General features: G+C 41.1%; 1 protein-coding gene and 1 long non-coding RNA gene across 2 annotated transcripts in view; one reads left to right on the forward strand and one right to left on the reverse strand.

The window, feature by feature from the left end:
- Positions 1-226: 226 nt before the first annotated feature.
- Positions 227-23,135, reverse strand: part of LOC133999391 (voltage-dependent T-type calcium channel subunit alpha-1I-like) — a 116,891-nt gene continuing 93,982 nt past the window's right edge. Inside the window, exons 29-36 of the mRNA XM_062438616.1 lie at positions 19,791-19,869; positions 18,871-18,992; positions 16,634-17,089; positions 12,720-12,869; positions 8,594-8,731; positions 5,726-5,942; positions 4,682-4,917; positions 227-4,354 (exon numbers count right to left, since the gene is read on the reverse strand). Of these exons, the coding sequence (XP_062294600.1) occupies positions 3,629-4,354; positions 4,682-4,917; positions 5,726-5,942; positions 8,594-8,731; positions 12,720-12,869; positions 16,634-17,089; positions 18,871-18,992; positions 19,791-19,869 (2,124 nt within the window). The 3' untranslated portion in view covers positions 227-3,628. The remainder of the gene's footprint in view (positions 4,355-4,681; positions 4,918-5,725; positions 5,943-8,593; positions 8,732-12,719; positions 12,870-16,633; positions 17,090-18,870; positions 18,993-19,790; positions 19,870-23,135) is intronic.
- Positions 17,016-22,018, forward strand: LOC133999402 (uncharacterized). Its single transcript, XR_009927378.1, has 2 exons — positions 17,016-17,123; positions 18,787-22,018. It is a non-coding gene; the product is annotated as an uncharacterized LOC133999402 (long non-coding RNA).

A 23,135-nucleotide genomic window follows, 5' to 3' on the forward strand; every position in this document is an offset into this window, starting at 1 on the left:
TACCTCGGTCTCTCAAACTGTCTGTTGGCTTTACGCTGTACAGCTGTCCACGTCAACACTTCCGGCTTTTGTGCTCCTGTCCTTTCTCTGGCTTTCTCTTCTGCCTGTCCTGACTTAACCTTTTTTGCCCTGCTGTCATGTCATATACTTATTAACTTAAATGTAAGAAACAGGGCAGCAGACACTGAGCAGCAGCTTTTACTTACCAAAAAAATGTCATGTTTTATCATTTTACAATCATATTAAGGATACGTTGGAAGAAAAAAGCTTTTTGCGTCTCCATCAGATTTTTTGTGTGTGCATTAATTAGCAGCAGTCAAAAAACACTGGGGCATTCCCTCTAACTTTGTACAATTTTATGAAATGCATACTAACGATATAATCATGGTCACTGGCAGCAATGTACACATGCAGATCAACATACAAAGATATGTACAAATGTGAATTGTACACTCATAAGGCGTTTTCAGACTGAACACAAAGCAAATTTTAGAGGCAGCGTGATTGCATACAAATTCAGTGTAGAGTCGCAGTTGGACACATGTTCGCTCCAGGCAGCTCATATTGACATTTGAGTGAAAAAAGTGTGCTTTTTCTCCAAGCAGTTGAGACAAGAAGAAAAAAAACCCCAAAAAACTTGAGTTGTGGTAAGTTTTGAAATCAGTCTTAGCTGTGGCACACATATACTGTACAAAGGCACACTCCACTCACACATACTGTTAGCTAGCTACAGCTAACATCTGTACTGTTGGTGCATTGGCTCCAGTGCACTCCAGCAGTTATAGTTGTGCGCATGAAGCGAGGTGAAAATTCACTTTGTGTTGAGTCTGAGCACACCTTTACAGCTATTTCTAAAATTTTACTAGTGGTTTTTACCCCCTGACCTGAGTTCAATAAGCTAATTTGTTCATGTTTGTCCAATTGTGGCCCATCTCACTACTGACTGGGAGACTGTTTGGTCTCTGAGAGGGCAGAGGTGTTATCTGATTGGTTTTCAGTTCAGACAAGTAGAAGCAACAACAGACAGTAATGAATACTGTTATATTCTGAGGAGATAAAAATCACATTGACATCATTTACTCAGGGCATACACATAGAACATTTATTGCTGTGTAGTCAGGCTTTAACCTTTGACTCCATATTCATTGAAATTTGTCTCAGAAAGATAAGAGGATATATCTTTCAAGCTAAAACAGCCCTTGGTTGTTTCATGTTATCCCTCTTTAACCTTCTCAGGTATCCCCACTGACAAACAGGACACTTCAGGAAAAGGCAATCACTACTTCACCTGAAGTCATAAACAACACACACGCACGCACACACACAACTGTCTTTGCTATCACTCATTAATACCCAACACCATGTGATAAAACATAGTCATCAAAGTGATTTTGCATGATAAAAAAACCCCTCGGATTTTCTCACATCACCTCATTCTCTTTGAGAAATTAAAAAAGTAAGGTAATGATCAAAACACTAGGGATACAACAGTCTACCTCTAGAAATCAGGCTTTAAGTTGAGCATCTCATTTTTGGATGGAGTAATTAATCAAGCGGCAAAAGCCAAAGTAATTTTGCATGAAAAGATGCAAAGTTTTGTTCATTGTTACAGTGTGACCCTTTGATATGAAACAATGTGGCATGTGAAAGGGTTGCTACAACATACTGTATGTGCGGAGAGATGGGGGAAGAGAAGATGAGTGCATCATTTCAATAATAAGCATACTGTATTGCAATCCCAGAACCATGCTTAAGGAACACTAATGTGTTCGTAATCGATATGTTGTGGTGTAATTCTCAAATTAAAGCTTTCATAGAGATGGTTTACACTATTCATGTTTTTTTTCTTCTTTTTTTTTTTTTTTTTAGCATAAGAGGCTAAAAGCAAACAAAGTTCCCTGTGTGCAGCCAGGAATGTCTGTGAGCTAGAACGATCCTCATGTGCTGAGTGAATATGGCTGTTCCCATCTCTGGTTGTCCCCTGGGACTCCAACATCTGAAAAAAGAAAAATCCAAGAGGAACCAGCGTTCCCAAAGAGAAATGGGCTGGAGGGAACAATCACTTCAGCGCACAAAGTTTGTTTGAAATTTTTTGCTTTGTTGTTTTATACAATGTCCACACCTTAAAAAATGTTATAAAACTGGAAGCCACTGGCAGACAAAAAGTCCTAGACAACAAGTCAAAGAGACTGTATGGGTTTAAATGAAATAGGAACAAAGTAACGGCAACACTTGCACGTGCTTATTCTCTTTTCTACAAAAATAGTGGAATAGAAATCACATGGTTATCACCCAACATTGACATCTTGATACACTCTGTATATTGATAAAAATCTTGGTTAAATGCAATTCCATCATGCAGTCGAGGTCCCTCGCATCCCTTGTGGTTTTGTCCGTTCATCTCAAATCCTTGGTGAGAGGAAGTGGTGTCAAAAAACGAGTGTGCTTAAAGTCTCGCTTTGTTATGTAGCTGTGAACCAATTTTTTTTTGGTGCACACAAGGCTGCCACAAACGTGCATCATTGTTTCTTCAGATGGGGCTTTGTAAAGTCCATCCGACCAAGCCCTCTTTCATAAACATTTCTTTTCAAGTTTGAGTGAGTGAGAGATGCTGGAGATAGAATGAAAAATATACCAATTTCACGAATCACTCCATGCACGGTTACACCTCTGCAATCCATCAATTTCTTTTCATTTTCCGCTGCCACTCAAGACCGAGTTGACAGAGGCACAAAGCTTTGATCAGTCAATACTACTCTCCTGTCTTGAAAATACAGAGGTATGGTGAGGTGATGAGGATGATTTAATTCATGCCTTGGATACCTGAGGCAGTGCTCTCACACACAAACACACATCATAAGCACACACTCTCGAACTCTCCTCCACCTTGCATTTTACTCTGATCTCAGCAGAAGGTCCTATGCCAGAGTGAATAGGACCTGTTGTTCCGTCTGCCAGAACAGATGGACATTAGATCCGCTTTCTGCTTTCCCAGCCAAACAAATGGCCTGACTTCTCCTTCCCTAGCCTTCCTTCCGCCTTGATATATTCTGCCATCTCTGAGCCTCCTCCCACTTACTTGTTGCACTGCCTCACAGACATAAACAAATCAAAACGGTCTATGTTGGCATGGATATCTATTTCAGTATGGAAATTTCTATTTTTGCATTTCTAACCTTGCTGACATGGAGAAAAGGAAACTACATTAGAGCAACAACAAGACTCTTTCTTGTGTCTGTGAGTTTAAGCTCTTTTGTCTCTGCTCCTAACTCAGATATGAGTGAGCCTCCTGGTGTCCCAGTGTGAGCAGAGCCTTCCATGGCCCCCCCTACAGTTACAGCCCCAAGAGGTGTACAAGGGCCTATCTTCAGCCCTTGGGCCTTAACTCCGCAGGCTACTGTGTATCCTCAACCAGGAGACTATAACCAAGATCACTCCCCCAGGTAGCAAAACCAGGACATGGGCTTGTCACAAATGTATAGAGAGGGGTTGAAGGGGCAAGATGAGGAATACAGGAAATCATGTGTCATCAAGCCTCTCTCTCATTGATGGGAACAGAGAGAGTGCAAGGGACAGCAATGGGTTTAGATCCAAGGAATGGAGACACAAAGAAAATGTTAGGTAGGTTTCATCTGTTTTTACGACAAGGCCCCACTGTTGTTTGGCTTGAGCTCTTCCCTTTGAACCCATGCTCTCCATCTCCTATGTCCCTTCTTCCATCTCCTCTTCTTGTCTCAGGTAATACCCCTGTCCAGGGGTTGGCCAAGAAGCCTTGAGGGTCCATAAGCTCCAGGCCCAGAATCTCTCTGCGGCCTTCCCTTCCCCGGGATGACAGCAGCATTCCCCCTTGGTCCAGGCTACCTGTGCTATTGCACTTCTTCACTGCTCCTCCGGGGTATACCAGAGAGCTGGGCGACAGCAGTGATGTCAGCGACAAGCTGCTCAGTGTCTCTGACAAGTGTTCACTGTTGCCTGCTTGGCTGGAGCCACAACCACCAATTGATGATCCAATGACAATGCCCAGATCCTCATCTGAAGGGTCAATTGAGTCATCACGGGTGTAGCCAGGGCTGGTGCTACCTCGCCCACTGCTCTGGCTCCGTTGGTGGCCCCTAGTGGCCTGGAGAGTTAAAGCTGATGAGGAGCTCTGTCTCGGTCTCAGGGTCTGGACTGGGGAAGAGAGTGTGGTGCTGTCTTCGGGCAGCGGAAGTGGGCACACAAGTGGCAAGGGAGCTGTGGGCAACTCCAAATTCTGTGGTGGAGAAACGCTGAAGCTCAGTCCTTCTTCCAGGGTGGTCTGGAGGCTGCCTTCAGAGCTGCCCGTTGCAAGGGATGAGTCACTGTGAGATGGGTACTGAAGAAACATGGAAAGGAGAAAGAAATCTCATCACATGAATCCAACCCTTTTTTCATTAGAAATGTTACAGGTAAGATCACATAATATCTGTAGTTCTGATGCACTGACACACATTTCCATTTCTTATTGCATTTTTAATGCTGGTTACAAACCAGCTTCATAATATTAAGTTCATATATCATCATATCTTGTCAGCGACCAAACCATGGGCAATAACTCATCTAGATGAGCACAAAATTAAATGTCCTCTCCTGCATCAATCTAATGACTCAATAAAACCCCAACTATCTTTTTGTTCCCACTTAGTAGTATCGTCTAACCTACCTGTGTACAGAGCATCTTGCTATGGGCTCCTGGTGAGCGTAGTGAGGCCCAGGAGGCGGGGGAGGTCAGCCTGAGGCCCCTGGACAATCTCAGGCTCCTACTGCGGGGAGGTGCTGGGATGGCTGCTCCTGCAGGGTGGAAGAAGTCTGCAGGCAGATGTAAGAGAGGAGAGATACCACTGGCTCCTTCTTCTCCTTCTGTGTTTATCTCCTTGTTGCTGCTGCTGGAAACGCCACCTTGAGGAGGGAATACACTCGTTCCATTTCTATCAATTCATGTAGTTTTTACAATTTTCTAGTGAATATCTCTTGCTTAGTCGGGGTATTTTTTATTTGGGTAATGTACAATATGTTGACCCAGCTATAGTGGAGGGGTACATTCATTTTTTCTCTATCTTTCTGTAGCTATAGCAACAGATAAATATGCTATTATGGCAGCAAGCCCAGCACAAGACTCGTAGGTGGATGTCACGAGTGAATTCTTATCCCAGTCTAGACAGAAGCATGATAGATTAATCAATAACTGTGTGTATTTTTCCCAAACTTAATTAAAAAGGGGGAGAAAGGTTGAATATATTCATTAAATAGATGAATTGTGTGTTGACTTAAATTGAGTGAGTGCAGAAAAACGCAGCAGGATTTACTGAGTCATTCTGTAAATGCTGTTTTACTGAACAGAATTCACAGTACTTCTTCTACAATATTTATCTTGGGAAGTTGTTACTCTTGTTTAACTTTCTCGTCGTCCTCCCGGGTCAAATTGACCCCGTCTGTTTTGACTGTTCCTTCTTTCCTCCCTTCCTCCCTCCCTTCCTTCCTTCCTCCTTTCCTTCCTTCTTCTTCTTCCCTTCCTTCCTTGACTTGAGGACAACAGGAGGGTTAATAAAACCATACCGTATCTTGTCCATGAACCACTTGATCTGGCATATAATGTGAGCCATAAGCCACTGTGAAAAATCTAATTAGAGTTTAACTTGTTTGTTGGTACAAGCAAACATTTGAATCTATACTTCAGTCAGACATTCATTTGATAATCCTTACTCACCAGGGCTGCACCGAGGTGAGCACATATTTGGTTGATGTGTTTGCATCTCCATCTCCTGTAGTGTCGTTTCCCTCTCAACACCATTGCTGAGGGCCCTGCACAGCTTGCTGAGCCCCTGCACCTGGCTCTGCACTACGATCTGAGTCTGGTGAACTCCTACATGACCTCCTCCACCCGCGGTCTCCTCAGAGCTGCGGGAGTCGCTGCTGCCCCTTCCCTGGAAGAGAGCAGATGATCTGAAATCGAAGAGTAAGTCCTTCCCAATAACTCTCCAGGACAGATTAATTAAGTAAGTGTGTGGATTCTCCCCAAACTTAATTTAAAAAGTAAAAAATGGCAACGTTTGAATATATTAAATAGATGAATTGTGTGCTGAAAATAACTTAAAATCAGACTTAACCTCTTATTTTTTCTGCAAAGGAACACCATTAAGTTTAGGATTAGCACTGTATATTGTAAAGTAATAAATCCAGGTAGAGACTAAGGCTGATGGAAAGGGAGTGCAGAGAAAAAGCAGGCCTGCAGACATCCTGCAGATATTAAACGTGTCCTCTGATTCTCATCATTCCTCAGGCTTTTCGTTTTAGTGCCAGTGAAGGGATGAGGACTGATTATGAACCTGAAACAACCTGTTATTGTCATGTTAATGTTATATATCGTAACAATAAATGTTTGGTTACAAATTTGGGAGTGTGCGTGATGGCTGCAACAGCTGGAAGCAGATTAAGGCATGAGTTTCGGCTTTGTAAGCTCCTACCTTGTACATTTTAATTACCATCATGTAGGGACTGCAGAATCATTTGTGCGTGCTCGTACACACTTGTGTGTGAGTGTGGGTACGCTTTTGTGCTTTCATTAGTGTATTGTACCTCTGAGTCATTCAGTCCTAGGCTCTGAACAGCCCCCTTTCAAACAGCCAGCCACCCACACCCATACAAACCTCAAACAGCCTTGGCACACATGGTTAATGCCACACACACACACACGCACGCACGCACGCACACTTTTTTTTTAACCAAACAATGCTTGACAAATAAAATCCCTAACCTTAGATCCTTTCTCACCTTCTGTCTTTCACTCTTTCTGTTTCTTTTCCCCCTCCTCTAATGAGCAGTGGTTCACAGCCATGCTTGGTGATTGTAGGCTTATCTGGCTATCCTAAACCAAGGAGCATTACCCCATTACAGAGGAGGATATCTAGGAAGCATGGACGATAAGGGATAGAGATAGAGGGGCTAGAGGGAGGTGCAGAGAAGGTGTGCAATTACCAGAGAACTAACAGTGAGAAAGGAGAACCACGAAAGATAGAGTCAAAAGGGGAAGAAGGGATGCAAGAGAGGGAAGAATGAGAGCCACCCGGGATAGCTACTAGGAGGAGCCTGGTGTAGAGATTTATTCATGAGAAGGTCTGTGGTGGATTGAGACTGTGGATACTTCAAATACGATATAGTTACCATTGACACAAAAAAAAAAGAGATAAAGGAGCCTTTAGAACCTAAAGTATATATCTGTAATCCACAAGAGAGCCTATAACATAGCATATCCATGATAAAGATTTTATAATGGTCATTGTTTTTTTTTGCTTCCTGGCATGAATATAAAAAAATCATCAGTGAGCCTCTGCTATTGTTTGTGCTTACCCTCTTGGGGTAAGAAGAAGAAATTGCCAGCATACTGTGTATGTCAAGTACAAAGTAGTGGCAAAACTAGAAGTGAACAACTTTGAATATGTGGTGCTGCAGTGGTGACTGCATCCTTTTCTGTCTCTAAAGCTTTTTTTTCTGACAGGAAAAGTATAATGGCATGGAGAAAGATCTGCTCTGGTTTATAATTCTGTGTAAAGATGATAAGCAGGTATATAGCCCAACAAAAATTACCCTGACATTGACATTAAAGCAGGCATTAGCTCCACATCTCACAGTCACACATACACAAACACACACACACACACACACACACACACACACACACACACACACACACACACACACACACACACACACACACACACACACACACACACACAGACACACCCAGAGTGTGTCGCTCAGTGTTAGAAGGTTTGTTTTTTTTAAATGTTCTGTAAAACATGTCATTTTTAGCCATGCTGGTGCTGTTGACATGTAATTTGACATTCATGATCCACTGACATGAAATTTGCTACAGATATTCAATATTCCCAGATGGCAAACACAACCCCTTAGTACTGATCCTCTAACTTTTATTCTGGCACCACTTTGGTTTCCAGACGATTTGTTTTCTAATGACTTTGGTAATTCCCTGGCTTTTTCTCTAGTGCCACCATGAGGTAGACTACTCTTTAATTAAATATCTTAAGAACTATTGGATAGATTGCTGTGAAATTCAGTACAAACATTCATGGTACCCAAAGTATGAATTATAATATCTTGCATGACTTTCTGACTTTTCAAGTAGCACCATTATCTGGTAAAAACAAACAAACAAAAAAACATCAATATTTTAGCATTATCATTGTGAGCATGTTAGCATTTACCTCAATTATAGCCTCACAGAGCAGCTGTGCGACTGTAGACCTGCCCTGTTTATTGGAGCAGTGTCATAGACCCAATTTTGGATAAAGTCAATACAAGGACATCTTTTGTGAATTGCACATTCAAACTTCATTTACCAGTATAATCTGTGTAAAGCCAGCTTCATGTTAAATCAGAGCAGGCATACAGTCAGTATTTAGCCAGATCTACCTTGCAAATTGCTAAATGAAATGACAAGGCTTTCATTTCCACACTGTCTTTCATTTTAGCCCTCTTTGGGATGAGTCATACAGTATGTACTTTTTCATTAGTGTAGATCTTAATTTCCCCTTCCCACCTCACTCTGGTCACCAACCTTGCCCTCTCGTGCCAGCAGCTGGTAGGCTGTATGTTCATCCAGGCTGAGGTCATCTGGCAGGGCAGGGGATGATGACTTGTCTGAGAGTTGCTCTGACTTCAGTGATGCTTGCTCAATCTCTGCCATCCTGATCTGCTGCAAGGAATTTACCTCAGTTATTCATGTCTCAGTAAGAAAGCGAATAGGAACAGCAACTGTTGCACACTTCCTGGAATGCAGATGAATTAGTAGAGCATGGTCCCACTAGTGCCACGTGATTCACATCAACATCTTTGTGTACATAGATATTTATAAAGGACAAAAGCAAAAAAAATAAAGACCATGGTTTCTTTGTTTATACAGTACAGTATCTCTCTTAAGAGCCACAAAAAATAGGTAAAACCCCATTGAAGCTTCGATATGCTTCACCAGACAATTCAAAGTGTCTGTAAAGAGAGCAGGGTGAAAGATTTCAAGATGTAAAGACTTTGCTTTGTCATCAGCAAAATATTCCATCCAATGTGAGGCCTGTTAGCGATACGTTAACACGTAAACATTGATGAGAAAGACAAATAGGTTCAAAGAGAAAGATTCATGGCTGACATGCAGCAGTAAATTACTGTTGCCAAGGCCCCCAAGGAAAGAGAGACAGAGAGAGAGAGAGAGAGAGAGAGAGAGAGAGAGAGAGAGAGAGAGAGAGAGAGAGAGAGAGAGAGAGAAGAGAGAGAGAGGGAGGTGGGATGAGGCGAGGTAAGGAAGCAATACAGAAGCACAGCAAGGGAGCTCATTAACTTTAAGGAACATTTTTTCATTCCTTTTTCAGATGCATCTCCATATATCGGCAGTCATTAATGCTAATGTGTAATAATAACATATATGCTGACTGTGTCTCAGAGGTGGGTTGTAATAGCTTCAAAAAGGCCCCCTGCAATTTATTGCGTGATACATTTATTGGCAGGTAATGGAAACTATAGCCTTCCTCTACCTGTATTCTTGCTTACACCTCTAGGGACAATGAAAAAGGCACAATAGGTACGACAACACAGTTGCTTCTAAGGTAACTGCAGGGATATTGAAGGTTTCACTAACAAAAGAGGGGACTAGAACCAATTGAGAGTGTCCACCACAGACTGAGAGTGCTGAGGCAAGGCATCGTTTTATTCAGGCCGCTGGGAAGCAATGAGAGTGTGACTGAGCAAGAAAATGAGCATGACTAATATCTCATGTCCACATTGCATGACTCATGGTATGCAATATCATTTATGCTAAACATAGGATGTTACCAACCCAAGTGCACCAGTAGTCATTTGGGCAGCCAAATGACAATTTTCCACAACACACACAAGTACAAAGACAGGTTCAGCTCCCACTGTCTCAGTTTTTGGATACTATAACAAAGACAAGTCAGACATATTCAAATCCTACACATAGGTGTTTGAAATGGTTTGTTACGTATTTTTGCATGCTTATGTCTGTGTCATTTGCATCAATGAAGCATTTTTTCTTGCCCAGTATGACAATGTATTACTATGTACCAGAGTCCATTCACATCATCATTGGTTTGGAATTTTGCCTTAAATTTTTAGTTCATATTTTTTGCAGTAGTTTAATCCATTTTCTTTATCTTTACCAAGCAATATTTCTTGCCTGTACTTTGCTATGGTTTAGCTTCCACCTGTTCACGTAGCTTGAAGAACTATACTTTCAAAGTAGCTTCCAAAACTCGCCTCCCATGATGGTGCCCTTCCAAAAGTAGTGTCAGGAGAAATAATCTTGTGGAACGTACATGCACGATTGAGGAATGCCTATTTATGCTAGCAACTGAATGAATGGCAAAGGCCTTCACTGCTCCATTGAACTGTTCCCTGCAGACTCAACTGGAGTCAGTCTCAAGCTGTGGTTGATCTCAACTCCTTATTAGGCAGTTACTTGATGAATATTCCCGCTGTTAGACACACTGCACCAATTTGTCCCGCTGCTCCTTTGTGTCCCCTTAAACACAATAACATTGTACATACCTCTCAGCAATGACAGACTGTCTGAAAATACCACACACACAGACACATATACACACACTCATCCTCTCACACACAAACACACACAAATACAAGTCTAATGGTTAAAGAACATGGGAAATTGAAGGAAAACCAGACCGGACCAGATACAGTACATCAGACACAGATAGAGAAATAGCTAAAAGACTAGAGGGACAGATGGAAAGAGGGAGCATGTAAAAGAGGGAGGAAAGATTGACGGTTTGACAGCATCTGCAGACAGGCAGAAAGCAGGACTGACAGGTAAGGAGGTGTAGAGCCCAGTTATTGCTTCTTGTGAGCTGACCCGCTGCACTTTGTCATTGCGATGAACAACATAGTAGGTTTGTGATTGTGTCCTCTAAAGGTATACTACGCAGGATTTTCCTAAAAAACAAACCAAAAAACAAATAACAAAAACAATGTATAGACACATACAAAAATAATCCCTCTCAATAATTACTTATGACCAACTAGAAGTGTGTGGCAGTGTATTTATCTACAGAGACCCTGCCCTCTGCCTGCATTTTCTTGTTTTCCTATTATTTTGCTGTGTTCAGTACATTTCTGGGTGTCAACATTTGGGCAGTGGGTGTGTACCCCCAGTCACTAACAGTGCGCAGGTGTGAGGTTGTGACTCCTAGCGTAGCAACTAGGTTACATTGCTGTCTCCATCTCTCTCCTTTGCTCTGCTCTGCTCTCTGTGTCATGAATGTATAAAGAGCGGGTGGGGCTGAGCTACACACATGCAGAACAGAGACAGAGCGGACCGGATGAAGCTCTGCATTCACCCAAAAATTCCGGAAACCTTCCTGTAGCGTTGTGGGGAGGTGTGGAGCAAGGTAATTTGCACAGTCTCTTTATTCACTCTCTAGCTTGCATGACCATCGCTGTTCTCTCTCTCTCTCTTCTCAGCTCACTCTGTCCGAGGAGGAGGGGCCAACTTTGAATGCTGTTTGTTTACAAACACCAACCGACAAATCCTACATAGTATACCTTTAAGCACTATCTCCTGTGTACAAAATACCCCAAAATAAAAGCACAAGTAAAGGAGAGTGTTGCGTGCATGCATGCATATCAGGAGTAGTTGCATGTGTGTCTGCATGCAACGGGCCTCATTAATCCACATTTTTGCACATATGGAAAGTTGATATTATCTTGTGTTGCTATTGGGTTTAATTATGGGCTGAAATTCATAATAACATAATAGCACATAGAGTAGTTGATGTGCTTTATAAAGCAACTACAATACCATTCATGCTACTTTGTATGATGAATGAGGCCCTGTGTGTGTGTGTATGTCCCTGAACATACATGCAAATGCATGTTCCCTGTTGTTACATGCATGCAATCTGGTCCCAAACATCATGGTTAGAGTGTGTGTCTGCCTGTGTGCAAGAATGTGTGTGTCCTGCAAATATGAATGTGTGTGAGTGTGTGAGAGAGTGTTTAACTCTTTACTGTTTTCTGCAAAGTAATAAGTGATAAGCAGCCACTCACTTATTTAAAAATGTTATAGTGCAGTACTGCAAAGCTGGTGGAAAATATGTATAAACATATACATGATTCATGGGCAGAGTCACTGGTAAGATGCACTGACCACAGCAAATAAACTAAGACTTTTTTAAATGCACTGATACTCTGCAATAAGGTTACATTTCAGTCTGGCTGTGTGGTCGTCTGAACGTGCTTCCCTCTCTGAATCATTGAACAAAGCTGTCAACACAGAGAACCACAGCAACAGTGAGTAAGGAGGATCACAGATTCACCTTTGATTATTTTCAGGAGAAAGTAAAATATTTTGCCAAAAAATCAATAGATCTGTTGCCAGGTGATTTCTTAAAATAATGTAGCTGTCAGAGTCATAAAAGTGGCCAAATCTAAGGTACACGGTTGCTAAATTGATTGATCCTAGTGAAATACTCTGTGATTAATAGGAGAGATTCTAGGGTACTTGATAACTATTTTTAACCAAAAAATGAATGCTTGTGGTTCTGTTGTAAATTCAAACCACATCAATGAATTTAACATCTGGGCTTACTACTCTCTCCTCACCATGTGTGTGTGTGTGTGTGTGTGTGCTGCATGTACACATGTGTACAGGGTGGTACCTCTTGTGGGTGGCCCCTGCAGTCTTTGCAGACAGGTGGAGGAGAGGAGTAGTGGTGGAAGACAGAACCGGAGAGGTTGTCGATCATCAGCATCTCCCCCTCTAACGTATCCTTGATCAGCAGAGAGACGCTGTCCAACCACTGGCTCTCCTGGAACATATACACACACATACACACACGGACACAAACACACGGGACGCAGGCCGGCAGACCAGTATTGCACGCAGGCGCAAACATGTGCACATGCCGACATGCGAGGACAAAGAACACGCAGGGAAATGCATACATCATCGTAAGGGTTATAAAAACGCCTGTGTGGAAACGCAGGTAGGCTTTTACACTTTATGTACTTACAGACAAATGCGCTCACTCTCTCACAAACACACACACACATACACATATTTCACATTATGTAAGCTTTAGTTTCTAAAATTCTAAAATAAGCATCTTCAGCACTTTCTCAAAGATCGAGAATATATAAAGCAGAACAAATCCTCCTCTCAAACTTTGTTGTTTTTCAGAGCTAAATACTTTTCTCTTTCAGAATAAAGGTGTCTCAATAACATGACTCCAAACCCTCATTAGCCAAGTAACACATAATTTTACTATCAAAGCCTTGAGCACTGAGAGCGGTGCAATTACATTTGATATATCAGCTCAATTAAGCTGTTCAATACCTTATTGAAACAATTTAAGATTTAAGCTTTTGCTTTGTGCTCTGGGTATTATTAGGTTTAAAGCAATTTAGACTGAATCAGTCAGGGGCCTTTCTGCAACTTAAATGATCCCTCCTTGCTTGAATCTCATCTGCCAGATTGGTTTTCCCAGAAACCAATCTGGCAGAAATAGGAAATTACTGACAGCAAAAGGAAAACTACTTTAAAAACGATTTCTATGTTTCTTGGCAGGGCACTGTATTTCACAATGAATTGAATGTACTGTGCCTCTAGCGCATTCATAACAGCCAAAATAACTGTATTACATCAGCAGATATATCCCAAAAGATACTGCGAAACAAGGTCACTCCTCTTCAATCCCCACACAAGTCTATTTTCATAACACATTTCTACAACACCGCTTATAGGTCTATACTTAGATGTGTTATGCAAAGACACATTTCTGACTCACACTGCTGTATTACAATCAATCGTGGCTCATGTTTTGAAAATGAGGGAGCTACGAATTCAAGAGACAGGTTACTGTACTCCCAGTACTATAAATACACCCAAATCATACTGCTTTATGAAACATGGGCGTTTGTTGCAGTGCCACATTTTGGCACAAAGTCTAACTGCCAGCTTTTTTAATACATGCAGATATATATATTTTTTTTAAACACTACAAAAAAAACCCACTCCCTCTCTTTCTATCTTTTCTCTCCCACACACTCTCACAGACAGTCCCAAGACAGTCAATTCTGTGTAGGTGGAGAGCTTGATATAAAAAATAATGTTTGATTGACTGTGGTGGTCTATGGGCTGGCCTCCATTAATAACTGTATTAGTGGACAACAATAGGGCCCGTCTACAGGGAATGGAAGTTGAGAGAGAGAGGAGAGAGAGCTAAAATTAATTACTGCCTCAATCTGACTGTCACTGGCTCAGCTATTATCTCTCCTCTCTTTTTCCCTTACTCTCTCTCCCTCTGTGTGTGTGTGTACTTCCTGCAGTGTCTCCTTTAGTGCCTGTGCAATATATTACTAGTGTTTCACAAGCATAATATGGCACAGAATGTAGTAGCTGCAATCTTTCTCTGACCCAGTATATCATCAAATCTCATCTGATCCATTAACACTCTTTGAGTATACATATAAATATTACGACCATGAAGTGCCACAATTTAGGTGTCACTTCCTCGTTTGAGTCTTTTGCACGCACAAACACACACACACACACACACACACACACACACACACACACACACACACACACACACACACACACACACACACACACACACACACACACACACACACACACACACACACTCTGGGTATAAAATGCATTGATCTACCAGATCCCTTATTGCATCACTTGAGAGACAGACAATGATAGGAAGATCAAGATAGAGAGAGCGAAAGACAGAGGGGGAGGATGCTGTCAGTGTGTTCTCCCTGGTCTGCGTTAAGTTCCCTTGTCAGCCAACACTGAGCTAAAAATGGCTCCATGTGGCCAAGTTTAGCTCTGCAAAGGTGAAACTCTGCATGGCAGCCGATGAGTCATCTTTATGTGTGTTTCCGCGTTGATAGCTCAGACTTTTATTAGCGATTTCTTAATGAAAGCTTGTGTCTCTGCTGCGGGCTGTGAGTAAAAATGAGAGACCATCTACTCACACACACACACACACACACACACACACACACACAGATGCAGGCTGTGAAATGATCATTTCAAAAATGTAACCTGTGCACGTCCATCTGCATACTAACGTAATCTCATGTGAGTACTGAAAGGATAAAGTTTAAATGAAAAAAAGCTTAATTGAGAAAGAGATTAAGTTGCGCATCTCTTCTCCTCGACAACATCGGTTGCTATGACTACAGTGAAGGAAGATTAAAAAAAATAACTAAAAAACTATATATGGCCTAGCCCTGACTTTCACCTGCTTAATATCACTTCAGCGCTTTAGTTTCATTTTTGTAAAGTGCTGTTAATTCCATCCTGATATGTTCACATTCAAATCAGCCAGTTTCTTAACACAATTCCTATTCCTGCCTTTCCTTTTTATCTGCCTTTTCTTTTTCTTCCCCCTATTCCTGCAAATGTTTAACCATCCTTGCACTTCCCTCTCACAAAAATGCAAAAGAAAAGAAAGTTCAAACAAATTTCACAAGATATTGATAAAATGACTGAACGTAATCATGCATTATGGCTGTCAGTCAATTTTACACCAAAAAAAAGAAATAAAGCGATTACTCTACTCTCTCCCATGTCAACACCATTCAAATACTATGCAGAAATCACTGCCATATTGTTTACCTCCTTTGTATTCTTCCAGCTCGTGCATCAAATATGTAATTTTTTCTGCATGACCTAATGCACTGATACTATGTTAAGAGAAGCAAACTGACAGGCAGCCAGAGACACAGAAAGCCAGAGACACGGAAAAGAATACTTAGAATACTTAAGTAGGGATGTCTTTATTCTGTTTTTAAAAAATGTTTTGTTTTTTTACCCCATTTCCTGATCATTATTATTTAGCATTTGTCATCATACTGTGTCTGATCTGATATTTATATTTTCACCACTTAATGCAGTTGCAGTGTGCCACTAAACCTAAAGTAGGCTTAAATACAAATTATTAAAGTAACTATTGAAGCAATTCAGATATGTTTAGATATGTTTGGCAGCTGAATTATTTCATACCATGTTATATAGCGCCTGGTTGTTTTTTTGAATAATTGAGAGAGGATTGACACTGTGGACACTGCTGGAAGGTTTTGGCAGGATTGTGAACAAAATACTTAAGTTCAAATGCTGTCTCCAACGGACAGCATGCACCAGGAAATTGAAGCCAAAATACACACAAGGCAATCATGTATTTATTTATCTATTCATTAATTATTTATCGAATCCCTCGCTGGTACATGCTGTCAATTTATTAACAGAAACTGCTGGCTGCTGTTGATGTCGCTGGTTTACTTGTTTTTAATGCATTAGATAATGGTTAAAAAAAAGAAGAAAAAAAACTTTATACAAACTTAATACATCTGAATGAGGATTTTTGTATAGCCAATAAAAATCCATTGTGATAAAATAAATCCTGAACAGCCCCAATCTGTAGATTGGCTCGAGACATCCGTACTTAAAAGCAGAGAAACACAAACACACACTCACCCATAAACACACAAAACCTTTCACTCAGCAAACAAACATGCAAATACACACTACACACACAGAGACACAAACACTCACTTGTGCTGGTGAGTACAGGGTCCGGCTGCAGTCGCGGGAATTGTACACTCCTGGGTGAGCGCTGGCTTCTGCGTGTCGGATCTTCCTAACTCCATCTCCCCTCTCTCCTCTTACACCTCCTCTGTCCTTTCCCCCCGCTGTGCATCCAGGCCCCGATGCAGCTGCGACCAGTCCTTTCTCAACCCCCCCACCCCCGCAGCCGGGGGCGCCCATGCAACAGAGGGTGCCCTGGGCTAGCTCCAGCTCAATTTCTGCATCCATCTCCGCCTCCTCTTGGGCCTCCTTGTTGGAGTCGTCCAGGTGCTTCATCAGCACGGCCACCACCACATTGATGAGCACGAACTGGGCGGTGAGCACGAAGGAGACAAAGTACATGGGCGAGATAAACTGAAGGCTTGGATTGCAGGCGTAGTCCACATCTATGCCATTGTCTGGTGGACACTCCCGCAATGTATCCTGGTGTTGTGCAGGCAGAAGATGAGGACAGAGGGTAAGATGGGGGTGGTGAGGAAGAGATTGTTAGAAGAGCAAGAACATATGAGCTAATCTTTTTTGTCTGAATCTTCATCAAGATACATACAGGAAGGGGACAATATAATTATAATTCGCAAATACATTTAATCCAATATAACAGCCATGCAACAAATACTACAGTACGTTTGTGAAGTTTGTAACAGTCAATATTGGTGGGAGTCAGTCAGAGAGGTGATTTATGAGGCTGTCTTATGAGACTGTATTGTGTAATTTATGAGAAATAAGGCAAACAACATTTTTCAAACATTTTACTTCACTTAAACATGAATAAAAGCACCTATTCTTTCACTTAATTTGACAGTGGCAAACATGCAGAACAGAAGACAGGCTAATCTGAATATCATCTAACAGTGCTGTGAGCACAGCCACACCGCCACTGCATTAAAATAGATATTTGCATAACCAATTATTAAGAACATTTTAATTGATAATAGAATAAATATAGCTCATGTTAACAAGACTCTTTGTATTCTTGACAACTTGTACAATCATCAAACACCTAATTGTTTTTGCTTATATGCAAAACAACAAGAGGCTTTTTTTTGTGCTCCTTCTGCAGCATTATTCTATGCTGTTGTTTTCCACTCTGGTTAACATGATTACAGTGGAGTTGAGTCGGAGCAGAACCAAAGTGACAAGTATTTTCTGGAGGAAGTACACATATCTCACCCAGGCTGTGACCACACATACCATTTTTAGCCCTTTAAGCGGTAGCTGGTCATTTCTGTCTAACTTGGCATGACATTTACACACTGTGCTCCTTCACACAACATCTCCTGTTTTTGCTGTCACTCCTTCTCCGTCTTATTTCTCAATACATCTTTGTTCTCCATTTTCTCACACTTTCTCTCTAATGCTGCTTTATTCCCAACTTTATTATTTGGCTGTAATTTCTTCCCCTAGAGAGGAGAAAGCATAATAACTAAACAGTTCCTTTTAACACCTTTCCTTTGGTCTCACCCTCCGTCTTATTACAGTTTGCTGGTTCGTCCTTTTCTCCCTGCTGTTCCTCTCCCTCATTATTTCCTCTCTTCCCTATCACCACCGTATGACTAATAACTGCTCTGCCTCACCTGCTTTCTTACTAAAACCAATGCAGTTCTACCTTCTTTCACAGCCTGGTAGTAGTTTTGAAGCTAAAATGATGTAGATTTATACTGAGAGGTAGCATCTGTGGACTGCTGGCTTACTTCATGGACCACCACCGCCTGCACTGCCTGCATCCAGTGTGTGTTTAATGGCCCACGCCCAACACGCTCCTGCATAATCTCTATTCCCCTCGCAGCCTAGGTGTGCGGAGGAGTGGTGATAGCTGTTGGTGGTAGTAGATGTGTGTTCAGGGAAAATTGGTGTTTTGTGTGTGTATGTGTGTATGTGTGTGTGTGTGTGTGTGTGTGTGTGTGTGTGTGTGTGTGTGCGTGTGTGCGCGCAATGAAGCACAGTCACTCCCCTGACGACTAGCGAGGAAATCTGTGCTCCCATTGCTGAGCAAGCACATTTCCTTTTCATCAGAGAGTATCATTAGAGTGGAAGATGGGATGGATGAAAGAAACAGAGGAAGCATTTGTCTCTTTCAGTCCACCTTGTTCTAAGTTGTATGAAGTCTGTCTGTGTTTTAGCAAACAAAAATGGGGTTGAAATCTTCTGGATACAGAACATCTGGTCTCTTACTGAAGCAATGAGTATCCTGTAGATGACCTTACCTTCATAATGCCATTCCAGTTGTCGCCCGTGGAGACTTGAAACAAGGTAAGGAAGGCCATGCCAAAGTTCTCAAAAGTAGCGTGACGACTCATACCCTCACATGGGTAGTCTTCATTGCAAACTGAGGATTAAAGTAATTTGGGTGAATGGAGGGAGAGAAGAAGTCACGGATCCCGGGTGAGGAAAGAGGTAAAAAGATCAAAGATGAGAGAAAGGAAAAATGAAAAACAGAGCAGGGATAACAAAAGAAGGAAAAAATAATAAATATCGATGTAAAAGAGAAAAAAAAGGCATTAACATGTTACTTACTTACCCAACAATCAGTACTTATCATGACATTGCTCCCAAATACTGCAGCAAGCATACACCGTTACTGTTGCTAAGCTGCCTGGATGACTGTCCAAACAAGACAACTCAGTGTGGGCACAGTCTGTTATTAAATCAGTAGCAATGTGACCAAACACTCTATTTGTCTTTGAGCTTATATCCCAAGATAATCTTTGGAATGGCCTCAAGAAAGCAACGCTTGCATTTGCCACTAATCCTTTCTCCTGCACAAGGGAAATGTGACAGTTTGGAGGATGTATCTTCCAACTTCAATGTGTATATTTTAGGATAGTGCTTATGTATCAGAACATTGGAAAGTGGGTCTGACTGCAGGAGAGAAAACTGAATAAAGGAGAGAGAGAAAATAAGGAGATTCTCATAAGAAAGTTTATACAAGTCCTCACGCTTTTATGTTCACTATAATGCCTGAAAACTCTGAGTGATGATGTTTGGACAATATGTTCTTCTATATATAAATATAACTGTATGTTTTTGTGTCTGTTATGTTTTAAGAACTCAGGCATAGAAAATAAAAAGAAGTTTTACTTGATATAATCTTTGTAGCATCACGATTGACTTCATGTGTACTCACCAAGTTCTCCGAAAAGCTCTACTCCTAAGGCGGCGTAGATGAAAAACAGTAGCATAAAGAGCAGGCCCAGGTTACCCACCTGCAATACACACACATAAAGATAAACATCTTTCAATGCACATGTTGTAAACCATTTGACAGCATTCTAGCATCTGTAATGACCAAGTTCTCTCTAAACAGCATTGTGGCTTGGTTTTATGCCCCGGCTTCATTATAGACTCAATATCTAATGCACACCTCTTCTATTTTAGTTAACAGGATAAAAACCCATGAACCCTATTCCAGTCAGCAACCAACAATTGATTCACTGATTAATCATTTAGCCTATAAATTCCACAGAATTGTGAAAAATGCCTAACACAAGTTCTCAGAGCCCAAGGTGACATGTGAAATGTCTCTTTTTTGTGAAGCTGATAGTCCAAAGCCAATTATTTGATTCAAAATTATACAAAACACAAAAAGCAGCAGATCCTCACATTTCAAGAGCTGAAACCACCACAAAAATGCACAAAGAACTACAAATTGTTCCTTGTGTTCTGCTTCCATTTCTCTATGCTTAGCTCTGCAAACCACGGCATAACTTCCTCTGAGACTCTGAACCCCTGATGCTGTTGTGAATTTTTGAGTTTGGGGTTTTGAGACTTGGCTCGGTTCCACCACATAACTGCCTTTAGTAACCGCAATTTAATGGTGATGATGATGTTGCATGGTAAATGCTCAGGGCTAAATATAATCCCATTACAGGGATGAAAACCCAGTATACTATTCACTGTCTTTAACACGGTTCCACTGGGAATGAGAAAATGCACTGACAAACGGCTGCTATAATTATACTACATGTGTTATAAATCACTCTATCTGTTTTTCAGGGGGAAAACACTTAAAATACGCTGTTTACTTTGCAGGGTTCAGAAAGAGTGCATCAACATTGACAGAGCTTGTTAAGCTGCTATGTAAAACTAAAAAAGAGTACACCTGGTAGAAAGATCACAATGAAAAGTTTTTTATAATAGTCCTTTATTTGGAGCAAAAGCTCTCAGTAAATAGGAGCCAAGTCAAACAACTGTGGTTGAATTGAATTTAGATTGCATTAAATTGAAAAACAATGGGATTTCAAACCAATGCAAAAGAAAAAATACAGTAGGTAGAACTGCATTTATTAGTAGCTCCTGTCCTCTCCCCTCCTTTGAAATTTACAACAGTGATACTGATTGGTGTAATCAGCAAATACTTGCCAAGTATTCGTCATTATTTGCATTTTCATGCTACCAAAGGTCTTAAAATAAATGGGCTTGCTAATAAATGAAATTCAACTGTATACTTAAAGAAAAGAAAAAAAAATCTGCTCTCATCTAGTACCATGGAAATGAATACTGTGGATGTAGACAAATATGCCCTGTTCCATACAGTACAGTGAGTCTCTTTGGACTACAAGTAATGGAGGTAATTGCTGTACAATCTTTCACTTGGAGTGCTGCAATAATTTTAGATGTGACTGTTGGGGAGGTCTTGCCTCAAGTATCTCTATGTTACTGCTATACTGCCTGGAGTGCTTAACAGTCTGTGCTTCATAATGGCCAGGGTCTTCATGGAATTAAGGATAAGGATGAATGCACTTTTGAGAAAGATGAGTTTATGAAGGACTTAGTAGTGCAATCTATGAAAATGTGCAGTATATTACAATAGCCAACTCTATACTAGATGAACATGAGCTTGACAATTAGTTTAAGCTAATTTATGCACATATATTCAAAGATTATGTTCTGTTTTATTGTTCTCATTATTTCATTTGAAAAGAAGAACAAACATTCACATCATTCATTCATTTTAAAACTAATTGCAAACTGCTCTGTTTCACAGGGGGCAGCTCTGATGCCTCCCTGAAGAAAAAATGACACTCCATGTGGTGTCCACATCTGCCGTGGGCTATTCAGGACCATTCTCAGCCATTCCCAGGGAAGAGATAAAACAACTGGTTCAACTTTAGTGCCAACATGATGAAGGGCTCTTGATGTTAGTGAATGGTGTGTTGCAGCCATTTTGCATTAGCTGAAGAGGAGAGGATAATGGTGGATGCTGGTGGGTAAAATGATCTTGCTTACTGTGTCTTTGTAAAGAAAAGTAATGAAAATGTGTTTCTCTTCACGTCAAATGGTGTAAGTGTGCAGATCCCTCATTATATCTCCATGTCTTGTCATGGCCCATTAAATCTATAAACTTCTTGCAAACTTGTGCAGAATTCAAATCATGTTTTATCTTATAAATTATTAATCTGGCAGACATCCTTCCCTGTGTGCCATGGCGGCATTATTCATATTCCTTGCCCTCTTATACCAATATCAGTGTATTTGCCTGGTACTTTGTTCAGCTCTATCCTGAAGCCTTTGTTGAAATGTCAATACCGTCTTCAATATCCTATGTGATGTAATAAGGAAACATTGGCAGCCTGCCATTTCATTTTCACGGTGAAATATAGCGTAATATCACCTCAGGTTAAATCTCTCGCCAGGTGTAACACTTTCACTCTCACTCCTTCAGTACCTCAATATGCACGCACTCCCATACACACAGAGAGAGACCTCCTGGAACTGTTTAATTAGCCCTAGTTTTAATTACCTCCCCTTGCGCCCTTGGGATAGAGCAAAAGGCTCAGTGTTAATGAGAGGGGGATCAATAGACAAGAAAGACAAGGAATCTGTTCTTCCTCACCTCTGCCTGCCCTCCTTTCACCACACCACCTGTTTCCCTCCTGTTTGCTTCATCTTACTTTTTGATGGTCAAATCGGTCAGTCTGTGTGTGTGTGTGTGTGTGTGTGTGTGTGTGTGTGTGTGTGTGTGTCTTTGTGCCTCCATGTCCACAAATGAGGCTGCACACCTGTCCTGCACCTAACCTGTCTGTCTAGTCAACTGTCTTTCTTTACGTTTGCAAAGGTAATGTAAAGAGTTCAAGCTAACACTCAGGTGGAAACATCAGCATACGATCAATAGTTATTGATTCAGTAAACATTGGGACACTGATGAAATGCTGGCATGACACAACATAACATCAACAACACATTGGCTAGATAGCATAATTTAAATATGCCATAAATATTATATATAAATAACTAACTTAACATTTGTTCTGTTGTATCCGCTTTTATTTCTAATTCGTTAGATAAGCAAAAATGACACTACTTTTATTCAGGATGAATAGTGAGCATGGTGATGGAGGTGAGCTGTGAGTGCACTGGAATGATTTGAACACCAGATATTATCTGACTTTGTGGAAGTTCACCACCAAATGAACTGCAGACTGGTTTAAGAAGCCCCTACTGTTTCTAGCACACTGTAGTCTCAGTGGGG

Source organism: Scomber scombrus, chromosome 18 (genome assembly GCF_963691925.1).
Source record: "Scomber scombrus chromosome 18, fScoSco1.1, whole genome shotgun sequence".
In the NCBI taxonomy this organism is placed as follows: Eukaryota; Metazoa; Chordata; class Actinopteri; order Scombriformes; family Scombridae; genus Scomber; species Scomber scombrus.